Raw genomic sequence first — 20057 nt, 5'->3', positions numbered from 1 at the left:
CTCTGCAGAAATGAGGTTTAGGTCATCCTATCCAGTAAAGAACCAGGACCAGCTGAGGTGTTTGCTGAAGGCAAAGAAAATGCAGAATGAGTAGTGGAAGAAAGTAAATACCAGCTATGAAGTATGTGACCAGTTACAGAAATGAAAACTAATTATTTAAATTACCCTCCTTATTTTGTTATGAATATGTGTGTGTGTATTTACACATATCTTTGTTTTCTTCCCTCTCTTGTTCCCTTATCATGTACATAAGTTATCCTTACTTCGTACCAGAGTAGTGAAGTGTTGTTAACTCTACACCATAGTATTTAAGTTACAGGATATCAAGGAGAAGAGTAAATCACCTAAGGACTTTGCTTTTTCTTCTGGGGAAGGGATTCGTGCATTTTTGGTTGTACCCAGGAGAGCTGTATCATGTTAGGTGGATTAAAGACCTTGTTAATCATCGTTATTTGGAGATTAAGTATGGTTTAAGGAGATAGATATGGGTACCAAATTGACAGGGGGTAGACTTGGGGTGGTTAATTCTGTGTCATGGCTGGGCCACAGTGCCCAGATACTTAGTTAAACATTATCTAGATGGTTCTGTGAAGGTATTTTTTAGATGAGATTAACAGTTAAGTCAGTAGACTTTGAATAAAGCAGATTACCCTCCATAATGTGGTGAACCTCGTCCAATCAGTTGAAGGCCTTATGAGGACAAAGACTGACCTCCCCAGAAGAGGGAATTCTGCCAACAGATTCACTTTGGGTTTGAGTTGCAGCTCTTCCCTGTGTCTCCAGCCTGCCTTCCTGTCTTGCAGATTTTGGTCTTGCTAGCCTCCATAAGTGCATGAGCCAATTCCTTAAAATATATCTTTCTGATATCTTATTGGTTCTGTTTCTACGGAGGATCCTAATTCAGATTTTGGTATTTCTTTAAATGCTGTAATTCTTTGGAAGACCTCTGGAAACTTTTTTCTATAAAATACTAATGAAAAAAACCAAAACCCCAAAAACTCAACCCTTACCAATTAGACTTCCAATATATTCTACTGGGATGAAGGATTGTTTGCAATTCCTTAAAATCTTAGTTTTAGGCTTATTTTTCAAAATGAGAGGCATTTTAGTTTAGTAAGTTTAGAAAACAAAACAAAACAAAACCCAGCCACCAAGAGATAGGGCTGCACTACTTTAAAACTTAGTGAAATTCACTGTTGTTTCAGCTCAGTTTCAAAATTGTTTAATTGTTCTCTCTTGTCTGAAGAAAACAGTATATCAGGTATAAAATAAAATTTGGATCAACATATTCATTATGTGGAACAAAGTAAGACTCACATAAGACTTAACTCTCATTTTTAATCTTGTTTCCTTGAAATTGTAACATATACTTTATATTTCACTGAAAGTGTATTTGCTTGAAATATATTTTTTCTAATTTCAAAAGTAACATATTCTCTGAAAAGTGCGCTTTCCCTTCCTTCTATCCATCCATCCACTGGCTATGTAACAAACTCCTACTTGGTGCCACACTCTGCTGGTGGTGTAAGTAAGAGGAAGTTTTTCGCAGAGTTTGCAGAAATTAGTAGTAAAAAGGACACTAAGTTAAATGAAAACCTAGCTTGTTAGCCCTTGTTCTCCTGCTGACCTCACAGCCCTGTCTTTTGTTCTGAAACATCACACTACCCAGCTCGACTCTTCACCTCCCTCCCTTTCGGGCCTCCCCTCCTTCTCTCCTTCCTCAAATACTCATTTCGTTTCAAGGATGAACACAGAGTGTGTGCTTCCTGTGATCCAGGCACTTGACATCTATTGTCGAGTCTAAGGGTCACAGCTGGGCCCAGATTCACACCCAGACTGCTTGATTCCAAAGTCTTTGTTCTTCCTCCTATACCTCCTGAAGAAAAGGACCCAGAGCAACAGGTAAGCTCACAGAATCTCTCAACCACAGAGAACTTATGGAGGAAAAATACACTTAGGGTACTACAGCCCAAGTTGCTCTTATTTTCCTCATATCTTCCTTTGAGATTTATCATCTCCTTAAACTGGCATTTGCACCTCCATGAAGCTGATACTGAGTTCTTTATCACAAGTCTGTATCTTTCTTTTAAATACTAGCCTCCAATTTCCTACTGCAAGCTACACAGCAGGAGGCAGCCATCATAATGATGTAAAAAACAACCTGACTTATTTCTGCTCAATATAGCTTAAGCCTCCATTTGTCACAGAGCCCAAGTCATCCTCAACTCTTCCTCCTTTAATCCTGAGCCTTGGAGAGTCTACCTTGGGAATTTTAACTATGAAATCAAGACCTTGCTTCCCACTTGCACAACACTGTTGAGCTGTGGTCCTTTTTCAGCTCACTTTTCCAGTACTACAGTGGACTTTAGGCTGGCTTCCTGGTCATCCCATTTGCAAACCCTTTCATAAACTGCTTTCAGACTTTTGTCTCCTAGGCCCGATCGTCAGGTCTCTCCTCAACCTGGCTCCACTGTGGCTGGCTTTATCTCCAATCTGAAAACCCCATTCTCAACAAAGCCGCTTCCTTCACTGTTCCTGCCCAAAGAATTGCCATCTCTGCCCTTTTGCTCATGTCTTTCCACATATCCTGAATCCTCCTCCTTCTCTTCCACAGCTTACTGAAATCCAACCCATCTTCCAAACGCTGACTTAAATTCCACCTCCTGACTGACAGTAAGGCCTTCTCTGGCTACTCTGTCCAAATCATATTCTCCTTTCATTCCAGAGTTCCTCTATGTACAAACTTTGGCACTGATTTCATCCTGGCCTGTTAAACCTCTTCCACCATATTTGAACTTTATTTAAAAACTTTTACTTTTAGCCTTCTTATGTTAGGACTGTTCCCTATTTAGATTAATGACTGTATCTCATACTTTATCTTGGTGCTCAAGAAACACTTGTTCATTTGACTTGGCTGACTGCTCTTCAGAGACCTGAGGGTAGGGAAAAATATTCCAGGAAAAGCAGTCTGTAAAAACACAAAACAGGGCAACTCTTTCAGGTCCCCTTCCTCCTCAGGAGCTTTGTGCTATCACTTTGCTATCGTTCAGTAAACCTTGCTAAAAATAAAATAAAAAATAAAAACAAAAACAAAAAACCCCACAAAATATATATTTACCCCCTCCAAGTAACCTGTGCCCAATGGATTAAAGAATTATAGGTAAAATTAACAGACAACTTCCTCAGTTTTGAAACAAGACAAAGGAGAAGGTTAATACATTACCAGTTATTGAAATTTAAAGTTCTGGGGGAAGGAAATTATGAGAGGAGAATAAAGAAGGTACCACATATTAGGAAAAACCAGTATCATCAGACACAAGGAGTCAACAGCTATTCTATATTAAGAGTTTTAGTAAATAGTCAAGAAAAATAGTAAGAGCCCAAAGAAAATTTTTTTAAAGATTTTTTTAAAAATTTATTTTAGAGAGAGAGTAAATGAGAGAGAGAACATGAGCAGGGGCAGAGAGAAAGGGAAAAGCAGACTCCCTGCTGAGCAGAAAGCCCAGCACAGGGCTGGATCCCAGGACCTGGGATCATGACCTGAGGTGAAAGCAGACGCTTAACCCACTGAGCCACCCAGGCACCCCCCAAAGAAATAAATCTAAGCAGAAAACTTTGCACCAGGATAAATCACATTCATGATCAATTAAATGTATTAATTCTTCATTGTGAAAAGTAACCACAGTTCTGTAATAATATTATTCCAATGACTCTATTTTATTACAACTATGCTTCAGTGATTAAAGAATATAAACAAAAACCAGTATGTCACTAGTCACGAGCATCAACCATCATGGAAATAAGTCACGTCTATGAGTACATGGAGGGCATCACTATTATAATGATATACTGGGGCTTTATGCTTTTGTCTGTTTCCCTCATTAGGCAGTAGGCTCCACATCAATATGCTCTATTGCAACATCTAGCCCAGCAAGTAAGTCAGTGCCTAACATAAATATCGGCTGAATGAATGAAAGAGAAAGGCTGAGAGAAGCCAGGCATTCCTTCTTAAACCAGCTTCCCCACCACTAGCATGGAGAGAGAAATCGATCATGGGCAAAGAAATATAGTTATATTTCAAAAAGGGAGTAAAATGATTTTCTAAAGACTTAAATTTAAAAAATAAATTGCTTAGGGGCGCCTGGGTGGCTCAGTCTTTAAGCGTCTGCCTTCGTCTCAGGTCATGATCCCAGAATCCTGGGATCAAACCTCACATTGGGCTCCCTGCTCAGTGGGAACCCTGCTTCTCCCTCTCCCACTCCCCCTGCTTGTGTTCCCTCTGTCACTGTGCCTCTCTGTCAAATAAATAAAATCTTAAAAAAAAAAAAATTGCTAAAAGCCTCAAAAAAACTAATGCCAGTGATTACATAACTCAGTATCTCCAAGTTCTTGCTTACCTCTCAGTGAAAGCCTTCTTATAAATTCAATTTTTCTCTTTTTATCCTTACTGGAGACAGAAAGCAGCTGATCACTGTTCTGAGATATTTAACGTTCATATGATATGAGGATCTTAATCGAACTTCTTTTTCAGTTTAAACATAATAGGCTCTTTTTACTAAACCTTTAAGCTTCATGATTTTTTCATTTTTGTAACCATTTAATAGATGGTACTTATGAATTCCATCACTCCAGTAACTCTGAGGCTGATAAGATAACCCTCTCTAAGGTTTTATTTTGTAACCTTTATTTCTTGTAACACTCTGGCCACTTTCCCTAGAATACAGAAAATGTGGAATCTTTCCTTTAAAAAAATACAGATCATAATGAGGGTCAAGTAACATCAAGTGATGTAAAATTAGCTATATTATTGTGGCTTATAGATTGATCACCTTATATGCATCTTTACCATTAAAACTTATTATTACCCTGAGGATTTTTTCAAATAAAAAAAGAAAAATGAAATAACCTCAAAGTGCTTTAACTACAATTTACCACTAACCAATACCTACTAATTACTCTCAACCCTTTGAGGGCAGAGAAAGTTTTTTATTTCTCATACCTCAAGGTGTTTTGAATGAAAAAGTACTCAACAAAAGACTTTAATTAATAACCTGAATCAACGTAGTCTCCCTCACTGCGACAATCTTTCCAACATTAAAATTATAATCAGTTATCTTAGGACTGGATGAAATCACTTGGTTATACCTTTGAATCACCTTATTTCACAGATGAAGAAACCAGGGCTCCAGAGATGCTAAACTACTCCATTTTTTTTTTTAAGTGATTCATTTAAAAAGTCATACAGTGAGTTAAAAGAACTGATTGGAACTCATATCTACTGATTTCCTGTTTTAATTGTCATTACGCCACCCACAAACTGGACTAAACTACTTCTAATTTTTTTTGTCTTGCTGATTCATGATGGCTAGTGTCTTGCACTTTCGGAAATAAGGGGAAAAGGTCATTTTGAGATGTACCATATTATTAATAGTGATTTCAATGTCCATTACAAATTCTCTGCAGTTAAGGATGTTTCTCTACATGGCTGATTTAACTTTCACTGTTTCATCCCAAGTTCTAGTCACTCTGCTGACAGCCATGGACAAAACAGTGACCAAAACACAGGGAGCCCTAGCCCTTGCAAACTTTAACTTGTGATTTAACTCTCCTAGGAGGTCCAATAGATTGTAAGATTGAATGCAAGGACTGCCCTCAACTACCTTTGAATCCGTACTAAGTACACCGTACCAGGAATACAATAGGTTCTGAGGGAAAGTTGAGGGATTCTTTCTTAGTAAGAGGAAGTTCTTGTTTAAGGTGAACACTTACCAGTGAGAAAATTCCGTAGGCGTCCAAACTGTACTTCATATTGCTGGGGCTCTGCCTGGCAAGGGGCTGCAGACACTATGTTGGCACAGCCGGATTCTGATTGGACTAAGGAGGAAAAGATATATATGGTGGGGATGCGAAACACAATTATTAATCCAGTATGTGGCAAGATGGGTGGAAGAGGGTGTTAAGTATGCATCATAGCAATGGACATTTCAGTAGATTTTAAGAGTATGGTGGGGCTTCTGATTAAATATGGCCAAGTGTAACACCTATCTCCTCTTCTTCCTGATACCCAAATAAAATGACAGTGGAGGAATGAAAAGGTATAAAGCACAGGATTAAGTTGAATGAGAGAGGACAGGTACATAAGTAAATGAGGGACATATCTGAAAGCATTTGACCCCATGTTCTGATATCCTATGATAATGTGCCTTGGTGTGGGTCTATTCTCAACCATCATTATGGACACTTAGCAGGCCCTTTCAATAAAAATTCATGTCTCTTGGTTCTCAGAAATTTGTTGATTCTGTTTTCTCTTTCAGGGACCCCTACTATTTCTCTTTCTTCTTCTTCTTTTTCAGAAAGCTCTAGGCCCAATGTGGGGTTCACACAACCCTGAGATTAAGAGTCACATGCTCTACCAACTGAACCAGCCACGTGTCCCCGGGACCCCCTACTATTTCAAGGTTAGATTCCCTGAACTGATCTGCTTCCTCAACTTTCAACCTTTCTACTGATTTCTCATTTTTATTACCATTTACTTAAATCTGCCACATTTATTGCTGTTCTCCTAATGTTGTTTGTTTTTTAAAAATAGCATTTTCTTCTTGTCTCAAGGCTATCAATGATGGTATTTTTGAAGTTTTCTTCTCTCAGCTGTTTGCTTCACTCAAGTTGCTTCTCACTGATTCTTTCCACCTCTCCTCTTTATACTGAGTACATTAGGTTCTTTCATGGCTGAAGGTGAAGTACTACAGAGCTGATGGAAACTCTGTGTGTTTATCACTCAGCATGACCTGGATAGGCAATTTCTCAATGTCAATGTCTTCACAGGTCTTCTCTCTTGGGCAGGTCAGATTCATGAGGGAAGAACCTCTAATCACCTTCCTGAGGGATATGTGACTGACTGCTAGTGTTCTAGGCAGCGGGATGTGGGGAAGAAGGCTAGAGTCTCAATATGCAGATACACAGTACGTAAACATGCACTTAGTCTCCATTCTGTGAATTTATTCTTTCTAAAAAGAGAAAGAACATTCCCTTACCCTTTCTGCGGGGGTAAGGGGACACTGGGAAAAGGTGGCTGGGGACCGAGGGAGCCATCTTTAATAATCTGGATTAAACTAACACATTTCAGAAGACAGATTATGGATGGAGGAATGAAATTAATGCAGGACTGAGGTAGCCACAACATAACATATACAGGAAGGGGGATACAGATGAGAAGTCAGTCAGTGTGCCCTACGAGAACTCAGAGCAACAGCCTGAAGCAGAAGGATGTGCTGCATGTGCACGAATGGTACTCCTCTCTCCCTCACGTGGCTCCCACCTTGAGTTAATCAGTCACCAAATCCTACAGATTCCTCAATCTATCCTCTCCTCTCCACTCCTATTACCACCTCCTTAACTCAGGCTGTCCTCACTTCTCACTGGATCATTCTATGGCCTTCTAACTAGCTTCCCTGGTTCTACTCTGGGCCTTCCCCAATCAATGCAACCACCAGAGTGATCTTTACATAATTCACAGTTGAGAACCTAGATATCCTTCTCCAACTTGTCCCCTGGTAAGCTCCTAATGGTTCTTTTGAGACTCAGCTCACTCCTATTTACTAACCCCTGACTATATACTGGGAATCATGAAACCTTTGGGGAAGCAATCCTTGACCTGCCAAGCTAATTTAGATGACCACCTTCTTTGTTCCTACAGAACCTGAAACATTCTCCCTTCATAGAACTTACTACATCACACCCTCCTGTCATCACTGATTTATCCGCCTCATTTCCTGGCTATAATGTTAAGCTCTTCAGGAGCTAGGATCAAACATTAGCTATCTCTAGGACTTTTCAGCACCTGACCTATGGTAGATGTTCAATAGGTGGTATGCTGAATGATGACATAATCATTCAGATTACTCAACTGACAGAAAGACCTCAGACAAAATCTTATGATACTCACATTTCCTGGTGGTTTTCCAGGAACAAGAGTGATTTTCCTAATAAGCCATTATATCTGCATTAAGACGACTAAGAAGAGTCATGTTCTGGCAGTCATGTTCTGTATAATAGTGCTTGTTTCTATTTTCTATCAACAACTGCAGAGAATTACTGCTCCCAGGTTCTAATGAACACGTGGCAGCAGGAGATTATTCATGCACATTAAAGGCTGTGCTGGCAAGTTGAGAAGGAATTACTCTGGCTCTATAAATTGGCCATCCTATTCGAAACAATAAGGCATTTAGTAATCTATTCCAAGTCCCTCATCTGGCTCTGTTCTTGTCAGGGGTAACCCAGTCTGAAAGAAAGGAACAATGGGGGTGGATCTGATGTTAAAGAATAAGAAGGCAGATACCTTCTTATAAGAAGGTATAACAAGAAGGGCTACTTCTTTTTTTTTTTTTAAAGATTTTATTTATTTATTTATTTGAGAGAGAGAATGAGGAAGAGAGCACATGAGAGGGGAGAGGGTCAGAGGGAGAAGCAGACTCCCTGCTGAGCAGGGAGCCCGATGCGGGACTCGATCCAGGGACTCCAGGATCATGACCTGAGCCGAAGGCAGTCGCTTAACCAACTGAGCCACCCAGGCGCCCAAGAAGGGCTACTTCTACTGTCTCAGGAGGAGTCAGGAAGCAGCTCTTTGAGGACATCCTCAGGTTTTTACTGTCCCATCATTCTTTTCCTATGGCAATAGCAATGCACCCTTAGTGTGTGAAGGGTCTAGGTTCATGACTCTGAAGATAATAAGAGGGAGCAGAGGGAGCTGCTGCCACCACTGTGGGGGTTGAAACCATTAAGGGATGAAGTAGGTGGTGACAGATACTTAGAAGAGCAGAAGGAAGTACCAGAATAAAAAAGAGAGAACAGTGAAGTCGAAGCAGGTAAGAGGAAGCAGGGCTGAGCTGGAGAAAGCACTGCGGTGTTGAACTCCTCGCACAGCCATTAAAGCAGCTCACAATCACCTGAAAAGCACTGCGGCTGTCTGTTTTTTGGCAAAGTCTCCAGTACCCAGATCCAATAGAAGAAAATTATATCACATAAAAACTCAACTCACAACATAGCTAAGTAATAACTATTTGCTGTTCTAAAGAGATTTAACACACATTTCTCTAAAAAAGAATCTGATTTCAAAACAAAACCCAAAAACAAATCTTAAAAACCTCAGGAACATATCTAGGATGCCAATCTTTCCGACCACTGATCCCAAAGCACTCGTTCACCCGGCAAACCTGACTTCCATGGGCAAGGCTCTGGGCTACAGGGAGGGACATGATGGAAGCCCTGGCCCTCCCGGTCTCGTAGCAGACTAGTTCACAGAGGGAAAACATCAGATACAGCTGAAAGCAGAGAATTCTGAGGCAGGATGGGTTACGACAGGAGGCCTCTAGAAGTGGCTTTGAAGGACAGATAGCATCTCTGAAGGCCGGCATGTGGTGCTGCCTGTGGAGGCTGCCGCACTCTCTCCAGAAGAGGAGGAGAAGTAACTTCTCAGGGTCCTCTACGTGACTTCTGCTCCAGCCTGCCCCCCCCCACCCCCATTACCTGCGAGGTTGGCCGCCATCTCCTCAGCAGTCTGTGAGAGCCGCAGTCCTTGCTTCAGGGGACCATCGGAGTCCACGTACTGCCGGCGTTTGAGGTAGCAGGACACTGCCATCTGAATCTGCTCGGTGCGCACTCGTTTCATGACCTTCGGGGGGGAACCACAGAACACTAAGCCACGTGGGAGATGACCCAAGCCAGCGCACACAGCGCATGGGTAAAATAAGGCGTAGACAAAGACTAGCCACGTGGCTAGTTACGTGACCTAGTTAAGACGCAAAGCAAAGTTACTAACCTAGCACTCTCCCGTGTATCTATTTTCTCAATAGTGATATAATCAACTTCAATTGCGGAAAATAGGAATATTATGGAGAATAAAACCCCACAGACCACCCCCAAATTTAATTTAATACCATGATTTCAATCTTTCTGGTAGAACTTTTCATTAGAGCTGCTAACAAGGAGCCTACAGGACCAGGTCAATTCCAGAGCCTTTTATTTCTCCTGCCTACTCTGGGAGAGAGGTGTTAATTGGCAGTGAACTGGCCAAATAAAGCAGGCAGGAGGCAAGACGAAAATCAAAGATCTGAGAAACTCAGACACTGGATAAATGGAAGTTGAGAAAGTGAGCAGTTACTAATGAGGAAAGAAATGCTATGTTTTTCTTAATAGTCAGGAACACGCTGGCAGCACTACGTCAAAGATTGGAGCAACGTGTCTTCACTGTAATCCCATTATCTACCTCTTTCACTCTTTACAACCTCAGGCCCAGGAAAGCATCAAAATGGTAAGAGGGTATGTATATGCATTAGAATATGTCTCACAAATTCTTACAAGAAAGGAAAAGAAAATGGTAGGAAGTGCAGCAAATAGGGCTAAATTACTTTTGGTAATTTAAGCTAATTTGAGGGTTCTCCTCAGAAAGGACTATTTTCCTTGATGATTAAATTAATGATCAAGAACAACAGGAACTCCCGAAGGTACCATGGGTCTCAAACACCGCTTTGTTAGAGGTAAAGGATACTGCAGTCCCGGTGACCCACGACAGCTGGATGAATTTTCTATGTCATGTAAAAACGGAATGCTTGCAACATTATCCATACACACGTGATTGTCCCCATCAAAGTAACCTTCCCTAAATCAACAGCTCCCAATGTTTGGTGTGTGGGAGATCTGCTTTTGGTAATTTATTTGGAGTGTCTGAGTTTTCTGTTTCAACGACATGCACTGGCCTCCTTTGTGATTGCCTCCATTCCCTTTTAAGATTTAAAATTCCCCCCATTCCAGAAATCTGCCTTTTTTTCTTTAAATGTTTCAAAAAATTTTATTTGTACCTCATTTTTATCCATCTGCCGTTTTTTAGCGTGTAAGTGTGGTGAATAGCCAAATGTTTTATACAGATATTGTAGCAACAAATTATTCTACAATTATTTGCAAATAATCCTTTCTTTCCAAACTGACTTGTGGTATACTCTGAATATCTACATTTCAATTCCCTAAAAGTCCTACAACAGAGCAAACAGTGAAGGCTGGAGACACACACACTAAAATACATATATCTATATAAAAATACAAATGTTAGGATATCATGAATATGTTACTTTAAATCATGTATTTAGAAAAATTATATTCTCTATGCATTTCAGTTTTGGATTACCAAAGAAAGTATAAAATCATTTGCTAAAAAGGATGGCACTGGGTGTGATATGGTTGACAGTGATACAAAGAAAATTACTATTAAATTTCTAATTTCTAATTTCTAATAAATTTCCTGAACCACCTTTTTACCGTGGAATTTGCCTCACTCAGTTTTGGTGTATTAGTCTTTCACTATACTGCTAACTGAGATTATTTTTTTAATTAAGTTTTTTTTTTTTTTAATTGCCAACACAAGGATTTTGATACTTTGAAAGTGGGAATCCCTGCTCCAAGCATTCATCTGTCCATCAATGAAAGCAGATAATTGTTTTTTGGTGGTTACTAATAAGCATTACTGTACCATTTTGACTGTATCAGTGATTCTCTATGGTTCTCTAATCTGACTACACCTAAGAACCTCCTGTAACAGTGTGTATGAATAATTTCAAACCCTGGAGATTCTGATTCATTGTTATACTTAGAGAAAAACAATGAAATGCACACAGAGACTGTGACAATACTGCCCTTTCCCAGTTTGGCCCCAAGTCAGGACTAGTCAAATCCAACCAGCTCCCACTGCCCCATCCTGTGCCTCCCCCCTTCCCCCCACAATGTTTGCTAAAGCTGCTTTTAATCTAACTTCAAGAGCTCCTCGTCTCCGAACTCTTCCAAAGCAGCCCGATTTCTCGTATTTTAGCTGAGACTCACACTTTTTCAGATTTCCTCCTGCCAATCTCTTGTTGCTATGGGAATACATGCTTGTATCAATGTGTGTCCCTCAGTGCTCCAAATAAGATGGGAATAAGAGATCACCTCTCTAACAGGAAGAAACCACACATGTGAAAGACACAGAACAATTGACAGAGAGAACAGACCCTGTAATGACACACTGTCCTCATAGTAGGGCAATGTTTATGCACATCAGAGGAGGAGGGGAAAAGATATGAAAGGTATGGAAGGGTAAACAGGAGTGAGAATGAACAACAGCAAAAACTGGCCATATTTGGGATTGCTAGAAATTCATTTATAAATACTGATTCTGATGAATTTGTCCAAATTAGCTGGCCCAAATGGCAGTTTCTCTGAACCCAAACCACTATTTATGACAAGGGACCTTTCCTGAGGGTGGGCGGTGAGCCAACTGTAGGGCCAAGGACCTTAAGAGCAGGAATGCTGGCATTAACTAACTCTCTTTTACAACCACACTCAACTGAAATACCAGAGACATGACCCAATAGATGTAAGTGGATTTGATTCCAACGCACACATATTTCAAATGAAACAAATAATGAAGAGTTCTGTGGAGAAACCAGTTCCCCTCCCCCTACTGATTTCTCTAATACTAATATCCATAAATGGACACATGAGGAAAAAAAAAACTCCTTAAAATAGACCTGTCTTTCGGCAGACGTGACACTAATACTGAAATTTCAAGTTACTTGCTTAGCTTTTCCCATAATTATAAAATCTTTTAAATTTAAATTAAGTTTGGATATAATTATATCCTTGTTAAAATTTCAGGATTTCCCATGATTTTCAATTTACATAATATCTTAACTTTAAAAGTAAAAATAGATGATCACATACCTTTCTCTTCATGTCATATTAGTAGTATTTCTGGAAATTAAAAAGAGGGTTCTGACACAATATGTATCTATTTCTCATATATCAATAGCTGCCTACCAACTAATACTTTAACAAAGTTGCTATATAAAATCAAGACACGATCATCTTCCTGTCTCAAAGTAACAACTGTGCAGGAAAAACCACAGCCACTCTTGGTATTTAACTACAGAAATATGGGGAGGCAAAGACACATGGAACCCAGGCACACTCTTAAGATGATGATGATAATACGGGACTGCAGCCAAGTAAATTTCTTACTGGTTACAGACTACATCCTAACCCTGCCCACTTATGTTCAAATGTGTGTGCTGGTGGAGGGTGCTAGGAGAGACATCCCCAGGGCACCACGTGAAGGGCTAAGCAGGCAAAATACTACACAATTCCATTAAATACTAATAGAATACTGTATGGACAATACCCCTTGGGTAAGGTGGCAGCTTTGAGCATAGGTGAATTCAGAATAAATCCAGGCAAATTCACCACCACCATTCTCGAATCAGCTCCCCAAATGAGTTTACTGACAGGTGGCTAGGGGTGTGTGTGCTTTGAAGCAAATGTATTCCAATTATAAACTTATGCTTAGAAACAGATAAAAATGTTTGTGTATTTCCTCTTAAAGAAGATGCCATGTAAAGTGCATACTAGGTACTCAAATACATTAGTTCTCTTTACTTGCAAAAGTCTAAATATAATATCTATCAAAAGGTCATTCTAAGGAGGACCTTTAAAAAGCTAGCTTTTGCATTAATCATTATGGTAAAGTGTATTCAATTATCTTTGTGAAAATATAAATCACAGGTGACAAAATGAGCCCTGGTACTCTCAGTTTTAATAATACCTCATATAATTTTAATATTATGATGGTTTTTCATATTCAATCTTTGCTCATACACTGACATGAATATACTTGAACTAGAAGTTGTGTTCTTTCTTATGGTGTCCCAAGAAAAAAATGGCATGAGAATAATGCTCGGAACTAGGGGCTCAGGATGCAACACAGCACCTGGAGGTTTTTTTTGTCTTGGTTTGGTTTTTTGGCGGGGGGGGGGGGGGCAGGCAGAACTCACACAACTAGGCAGACAGATGCCACTAAAACTGAACTTCTCTAACATCACCTGGGACCTCTCTGATGTTCCAGAAGTCTTTCTTCACTAACTTTGTTTCTTTCCCTATAGCTTCCTACCTAGCTATTCCAAAGCCATACCAGTCTCCTTATCCAGCCAGCTGACCTGCTCCCTACCTCAGTGGGCTATTTATTAAGACCTGAGATTCCTCAACTCTTGCCAAATCAACAGTCCCTTTTCCACACTATCCCACAAGGTCTCTTGGCTACTGAACATGCCTCCTCCCTTGAAACTCCCTCTCCCTTGGTCTCTCCCCCTCTCCCATTCTTGGTCTGCTTCTCATTCTTCACATTCTCTACATCATCACACTCCTTACACAAGACTTACACCGTCTCTAGTCAGACTACCTTCCTGAGCTCAAGTCTGAGGGACACCTCTACCTAGATGCTGCAAACACGTGAAATTCAACATGCTCAAATTTATTATGTTCCTTCAAATCCTCCTCCTTCTCCTACTGCCAGCCTGATGGTGCTATGATCTATCACTAAAGCAAAAACCCCAGTCATCATCTTAAGGTTTTTCTTCTCTCCCTCTCATTTCTAAGAGGTCACCAACTCCTTCTATTCCACACAGAATTCTTTCTTGCAGCCACTGCTGCTACCTCATCTTCACTGCTGCTATGGGACAGCACAAATCACTTCTCAACTGAAATATTCCAATGTCCTCCCACCTCTAGCTCTACCTCAAACCACCCTCTAGAATGCAGCCAGAGTAGAAGACAAATCTTATTATGCTACTCCCAAGCTTAAAATTGCTCCCCAACCCTGCCCCAATGCAGGTTGTCCAATCCTGCCATCACTGCTCCTTAGTTTGCCCAGACAGACGGAGAATTGCTGGAGAATAGAGTTATTCTTATCTTTGAAACTCACATTAAAAATAAAGTGAGGGTTGGGGCGCCTGGGTGGCTCAGTCAGTTAAGCGTCTGCCTCCGGCTCAGGGCGTGATCTCAGGGTCTGGGATCGAGCCCTGCATCGCACTGGGCTCCCTGCTCAGTGGGGAGCCTGCTTCTCCCTTTCCCACTCTCCCTGCTTGTGCACGTTCTGTCAAATAAATAAGTAAAATCTTAAAATAAAGTGAGGGCTGTCTAGCTTCTGTTTGGAATTCTTGACAGTTTACTCTAGGTTCATGATCTTTCTGAATTTTTATGGGCCACAAATATTTGATTCCTGTTTTAACACTGTTTTGCAGCACAGAAAAAAAAATATTCCTACACAAAACCTCATTAACACAGAAGAGTACGGCACAAGAATGGATATCTACATTATTTACTACGACTTCAAAAAGAAAACTTTCATAAATGCTCTATTTGCAAACACCATTGTAGACGGAAAAAACAGATGTTTTGTTCTCAGAGAATTAGGAGAAATATGTTTTCCTATGTTAATTTTTCTCCATGAAACTGAATCAAATGCAGCCAGGTTTTGGAAATAGTTTAATGACATTAAAACATTTATGTATGTGTCTCAAAGTAGAATGATACTAATTTTTCATTTCATTTTATTTTAAAGATTTTATTTATTGATTTGACAGAGACACAGTGAGAGAGGGAACACACGCAGGGGGAGTAGGAGAGGGAGAAGCAGGCTTCCCGCTGAGCGGTGAGCCCGATGCAGGGCTGATCCCAGGACCCTGGGATCATGACCTGAGCCGAAGGCAGACGCTTAATGACTGAGCCACCCAGGCTCCCCTAATTTTTCATTTTAGAGCAGTACTGTCCTACAGGACTTTTCTCAATAATAGAAATGTTCTAAGTCTGCACTGTTCAGTATGGTATCCACCAGCCACACAGAGCTATTGAGCAATTAAACTGTGGCCAGTGCTGAAATTTTATTTTAATTAAATTTAAGTAAACACATGCGCCAACGGGTTGAGTGTGGTATTACTTTGTGAAACTAATGTACTAGCATCTTACCCTAAAGATGCTGATTGACAAAGTTCTGCAAAACATGTCTCATTACTAAATTACCAAATATCCAAAAGTGAGTACCACTGACCCCTGAACAACATAAGTGACCCTCCCTGCCCCCCATCAAAAATTTGCATATAACTTTTGACTCCCCAAGAACTTCATTACTAATAGCCTACTGTTGACTGAAAGCCTTACTGATAATATAAACAGTGGGCTAACACGTTTCATGTAAGAGTTATATACTGTATTCTTACAATAAAGCTAGAGAAAAGACAATGTTAAGAAAATCATTAAGGAGAATATTTACGGTACCATCTGTCTTCATGGAAAAAACAAAACTGTGTGTAAGTGGATCCACACAGTTATACCTTGTTCAAGGGTCAGCTGTATTTTGCTAGTAAAACAGAACTACCCTTTATGACAACCAGTCACTGTAAGGTGACTAAGATACATTTCAATACATTTTACCAGAAGAGTATCTTATTTGACTGCTGAACAAAGAATTATGAATGGAAGTTCTCCACAGTGTTTTCTAAACCTCACCAGTATGCAATGTTCTTTAAACCTTCTAAAAGTTAAAAAATGAGAAAAGGGAATTTGTTCCAGGAGAGAAAAAGATCAACAGTCAATTTCTATGAAACATCCAAATAAAAGGTTAAGTTCAAACCTAAGACAATGATACCCTTGCAATGAGAAAATTAAGAAGAAATTTTGGGGGTGAATTTAAATTTAAAAAAAAAAAAAACCTTTGAAGACTACAGAGGAAACAGTCAAATGTCTGCTTATAATCTTTAATTTATTAACTTACATATATTTAAAAATACATTATATAGTGCAATATATTAATTCATGAAACACTTTTACTCTATTCACTTTCATCTTCCACTTATCTGTGTCTCTGTGGTCACTTAAGCCACTCAGAATTACCAAATTCCATTTTCCAGAGCACATCACCGTCACAATGACTAAATCAGCTATGACAGAGTACTTCTTGAATCCACACATGATGCTCTCATTGGAAATCTCAACCAACCAAAGCCATCAATACCTATTCAGGAGGGCAGAAAATTTTTTCAGTCATCATTGACTATACTGATTGACTGAATAAATATATCAAACTAGCATCAACTGAAGTTATTTTAGCCCAATATGTATTTCCCAAACAGCATCCTGTTGTTCAAAATAGAGTGACTGAGCGACGCCTGGGTGGCGCAGTCCATTAAGCATCTGCCTTCTGCTCAGGTCGTGCTCCCAGGGTCCTGGGATTGAGTCCTGCATCGGGCTCCTTGCTTGGCAGGGAGCCTGCTTCTCCCTCTGCCTGCCTCTGTCTCTCTCTCTGACAAATAAATAAATAAAATCTTAGAAAAAAAAAATAGAGTGACTGAGAGTGCCCTGTAATAGGAGAGACTTGAACACGTGGTGACACTCTCTTTACAGAGGGATACGTTTGGGGGGAACTTTGCCTTATAATCAGGTGTACACAGTATATCCTTGAAGTCAACTTTTAAGAGGGAAGGCTGCCTGGGATATCTAAGGATTTCTTCCTGTTTTCTGTAAATGCTCTCTAAACTTCCAGATTTGGAATGAAATGCCTCTCTCTGCTAAGCAGTCATTTTCCTTTTCGAGTCACAGGCAGATACAAAGCTGCCATGACAAGTGGATGGATGGGCCTTCCCTACTTTTAATCCAATCCCATACTACTGCAGGTACAATCGGCACAATCTTTCCAAAAAACTAATCTGATGGCATCTGCTCAGCTTAAAAACTTTCTACTGCCTCCATTGGTTGGAGGATAAAAAATTCAATCTCCCTTGTGTCATTTTGAGGTTACTCTGATCCACCTTTGTTAACTTAACTGGTAGGTACCACCCCACTTTCTCATCTCAGGGGCTTTGGCCAAGACCTCTCCATTAACTGGAGGCACCCCCTACGTTGGCATTCCAACTTGGTTAAATCCTACTCTCTTTTCATAGCTCAACTCAGCTTCCTCCACCACTGAATCCAGAAACAACTTCTGTCTCATTGCTTACCATAATATTTGTTTTCTACACTACCACTACTAATACCTAATACTTATTCAGTGTATGCCACTGGTAAGACACTATTTTAAGTGCTGCACACAGGTTATCTCCTGTATACCTCAAAAGCTTTCTAAGCTAGGTAACACTCTTGGGATAAGAAAGCTGAGGCCCACAGAAGTCAAACACAGTCCCAAGGTTCTATAGTGCTAGGATGGAAAGTCAGGTCATCTGCAGAGCTTCAGGGTCTGAACTCCTACCCTTTACAATGTCCTACTGCCCAAAGGGTTCTACATTAAATCAGAGGCTTCTTGACAATAGTGAAGGCTTACCAGTTGCTTGTTGAGAGAATGATCAGAACAATTACAGGTAGAACAATCACTACCTGAGAAGATGAAGGGAGGCTGGAAACTGAGTAATGTTGGTTTAACAGAGGATCCCTAGGGCTCCCTTCCAGCGAAAATCAATCATCAAAACCAAACCCCTGTCCCTTTCTCCAAAGATGTCCTTCACAGGTGTTATGAAGGACATCTGTTTGCAAAAACAAAACCCCCAAACTAGTTGCTGAGAAGTTAAGCGAGGCCTTTACCTAGCTTCACGGTGACAAAAGCACACATAAACCTCACATTTCCAGACAGAAGCAACAAAACTATTCCAAGACACAATAACCTGATTTATTGTTTGATGACAAAGAAAAAAACTCAAGGCAAGCCCACCCTTTGGTTTCCTAGTTTAACACTGATTTTCAAGGCAAGAAGAATTTGTAATTCCTAAAGCAAATCAGTGTTAGCATAGGCTTCCCATTTAACACAAAATATTCAGGCCTATAAAGAACCTAAAAGGTATTTTCCCAAAAAGGAAATTACAACAGCTAATATTTAGAGTGTTTTCTATATGTCAGGCATTTTCACATTCATTATTCCTTTTTGTGGTACCCTTTAAAAGATCCACTTTTTTTTTTTTTTTTAAGATTTTATTTATTTATTTGAGAGAGAGAGTGAGAGACAGAGAGCATGAGAGGGGGGAGGGTCAGAGGGAGAAGCAGACTCCCTACCGAGCAGGGAGCCCGACGCGGGACTCGATCCCGGGACTCCAGGATCATGACCTGAGCCGAAGGCAGTCGCTTAACCAACTGAGCCACCCAGGCGCCCTAAAAGATCCACTTTTAAGTTATCAGTCATCACCTCGTTTTACAGAAGAGGAAACTAAGGCTTACATAGTTACACTGATAGTTACATGGTTTCAACCTTCGCTCTACATAGTCACCAAGCCCCATGCACTACGTGAAGTTTCTCGGAGTTTAAAGATGTGGCACAAACTCCCCTTTCCCACTCTCACTTTCAAGCAGGGCTGTGAGCAAGGCTGGGGAACGGCCGCCTTGTCCTCCTCCCACCCCCCAACTCAGGTATGTCACACACTTGTATCACCTAAGAGAAGACAAACTCTGCCCTCACTGTTCCTCCCGACACAGCACCCAACTGCTTGTTCGCGGGAGTCACCATTCCAAGATTTTAATCTGCAAGGTCAGAGTTTAGATAATTTAAGACGAACACCGCACGGGATTGGCAGATTTACCTTCTGATCCCAGAACCATACATGCTGCGAGATCCGCAGTATAACGACACTTTCACAACTGATGGGAGAACTGCATGAAGCTTTCAAGTGCTCCACTTCCGCTAAGTCTAAAATGACACCACTATTTCTAACCATCAACTGACTTCGGACCAACGCCTTACCCAATACATTTTCAAAAGCCCTGGAGCTTCGCGAGTACCGCCTAAGCGCGCAAATCTCTTGCTGTCATGAGTTAAACAACCCTAAAGGCAACCTTGCAGGTCGGTATCCTCTAGCAACAACTAGTCTAACTCGAGATCTCTCCTGTCACATGCAGAGGTCGATCTCACACCCAGCCACCCGCAATCACCATGTGCGAAGTTTAATCTTGAGTTCGGCCAAAAGGCATTTCCTTTTTCCTTAAATGAAAAGGAGATTCGGACCTGTGCTCCTGCCCGGCTGTCCAGCGCTCAGGACCCCTTCCCGGCGGGTGCCCGGCAGCCACCCCGGCAGGATCCACCCCGAGCAGGAACGCGGAGCCTTCCAGGTGTAGCTGCCGACTGCAGGCCACGCCGCCCGCGGCCGCCTGGGACTCGGAGGCCGAGGGCGGAGGCGCGGCCGCCGCGCCCGCGCACAGCCGGCCCCGCCCGCCCGCCCCGCCCCCAC

The 20057-nt window shown here is 40.9% G+C and overlaps 1 protein-coding gene across 4 annotated transcripts in view; it reads right to left on the bottom strand.

The window, feature by feature from the left end:
• Positions 1 to 20057, bottom strand: part of TAF5L (TATA-box binding protein associated factor 5 like) — a 31850-nt gene that overhangs the window by 11131 nt on the left and 662 nt on the right. For 2 of the 4 annotated variants that reach the window (XM_021696110.1, XM_044916471.1), the window contains exons 2-3: positions 9526 to 9670; positions 5770 to 5874 (exon numbers count right to left, since the gene is read on the bottom strand). In XM_021696110.1, coding sequence (XP_021551785.1) covers positions 5770 to 5874; positions 9526 to 9667 — 247 coding nt within the window. In that variant the 5' untranslated portion in view covers positions 9668 to 9670. Of the gene's footprint in view, positions 1 to 5769; positions 5875 to 9525; positions 9671 to 19834; positions 19943 to 20057 lie in introns of those variants that run through there. The other 2 variants (XM_044916470.1, XM_044916469.1) reach the window with 2 other exon arrangements.

This window comes from Neomonachus schauinslandi, chromosome 6, assembly GCF_002201575.2.
Source record: "Neomonachus schauinslandi chromosome 6, ASM220157v2, whole genome shotgun sequence".
Lineage (NCBI taxonomy): Eukaryota > Metazoa > Chordata > Mammalia > Carnivora > Phocidae > Neomonachus > Neomonachus schauinslandi.
The sequence above is the reverse complement of the archived record's forward strand: the minus strand, read 5'-3'. Positions and strand labels throughout refer to the sequence as shown.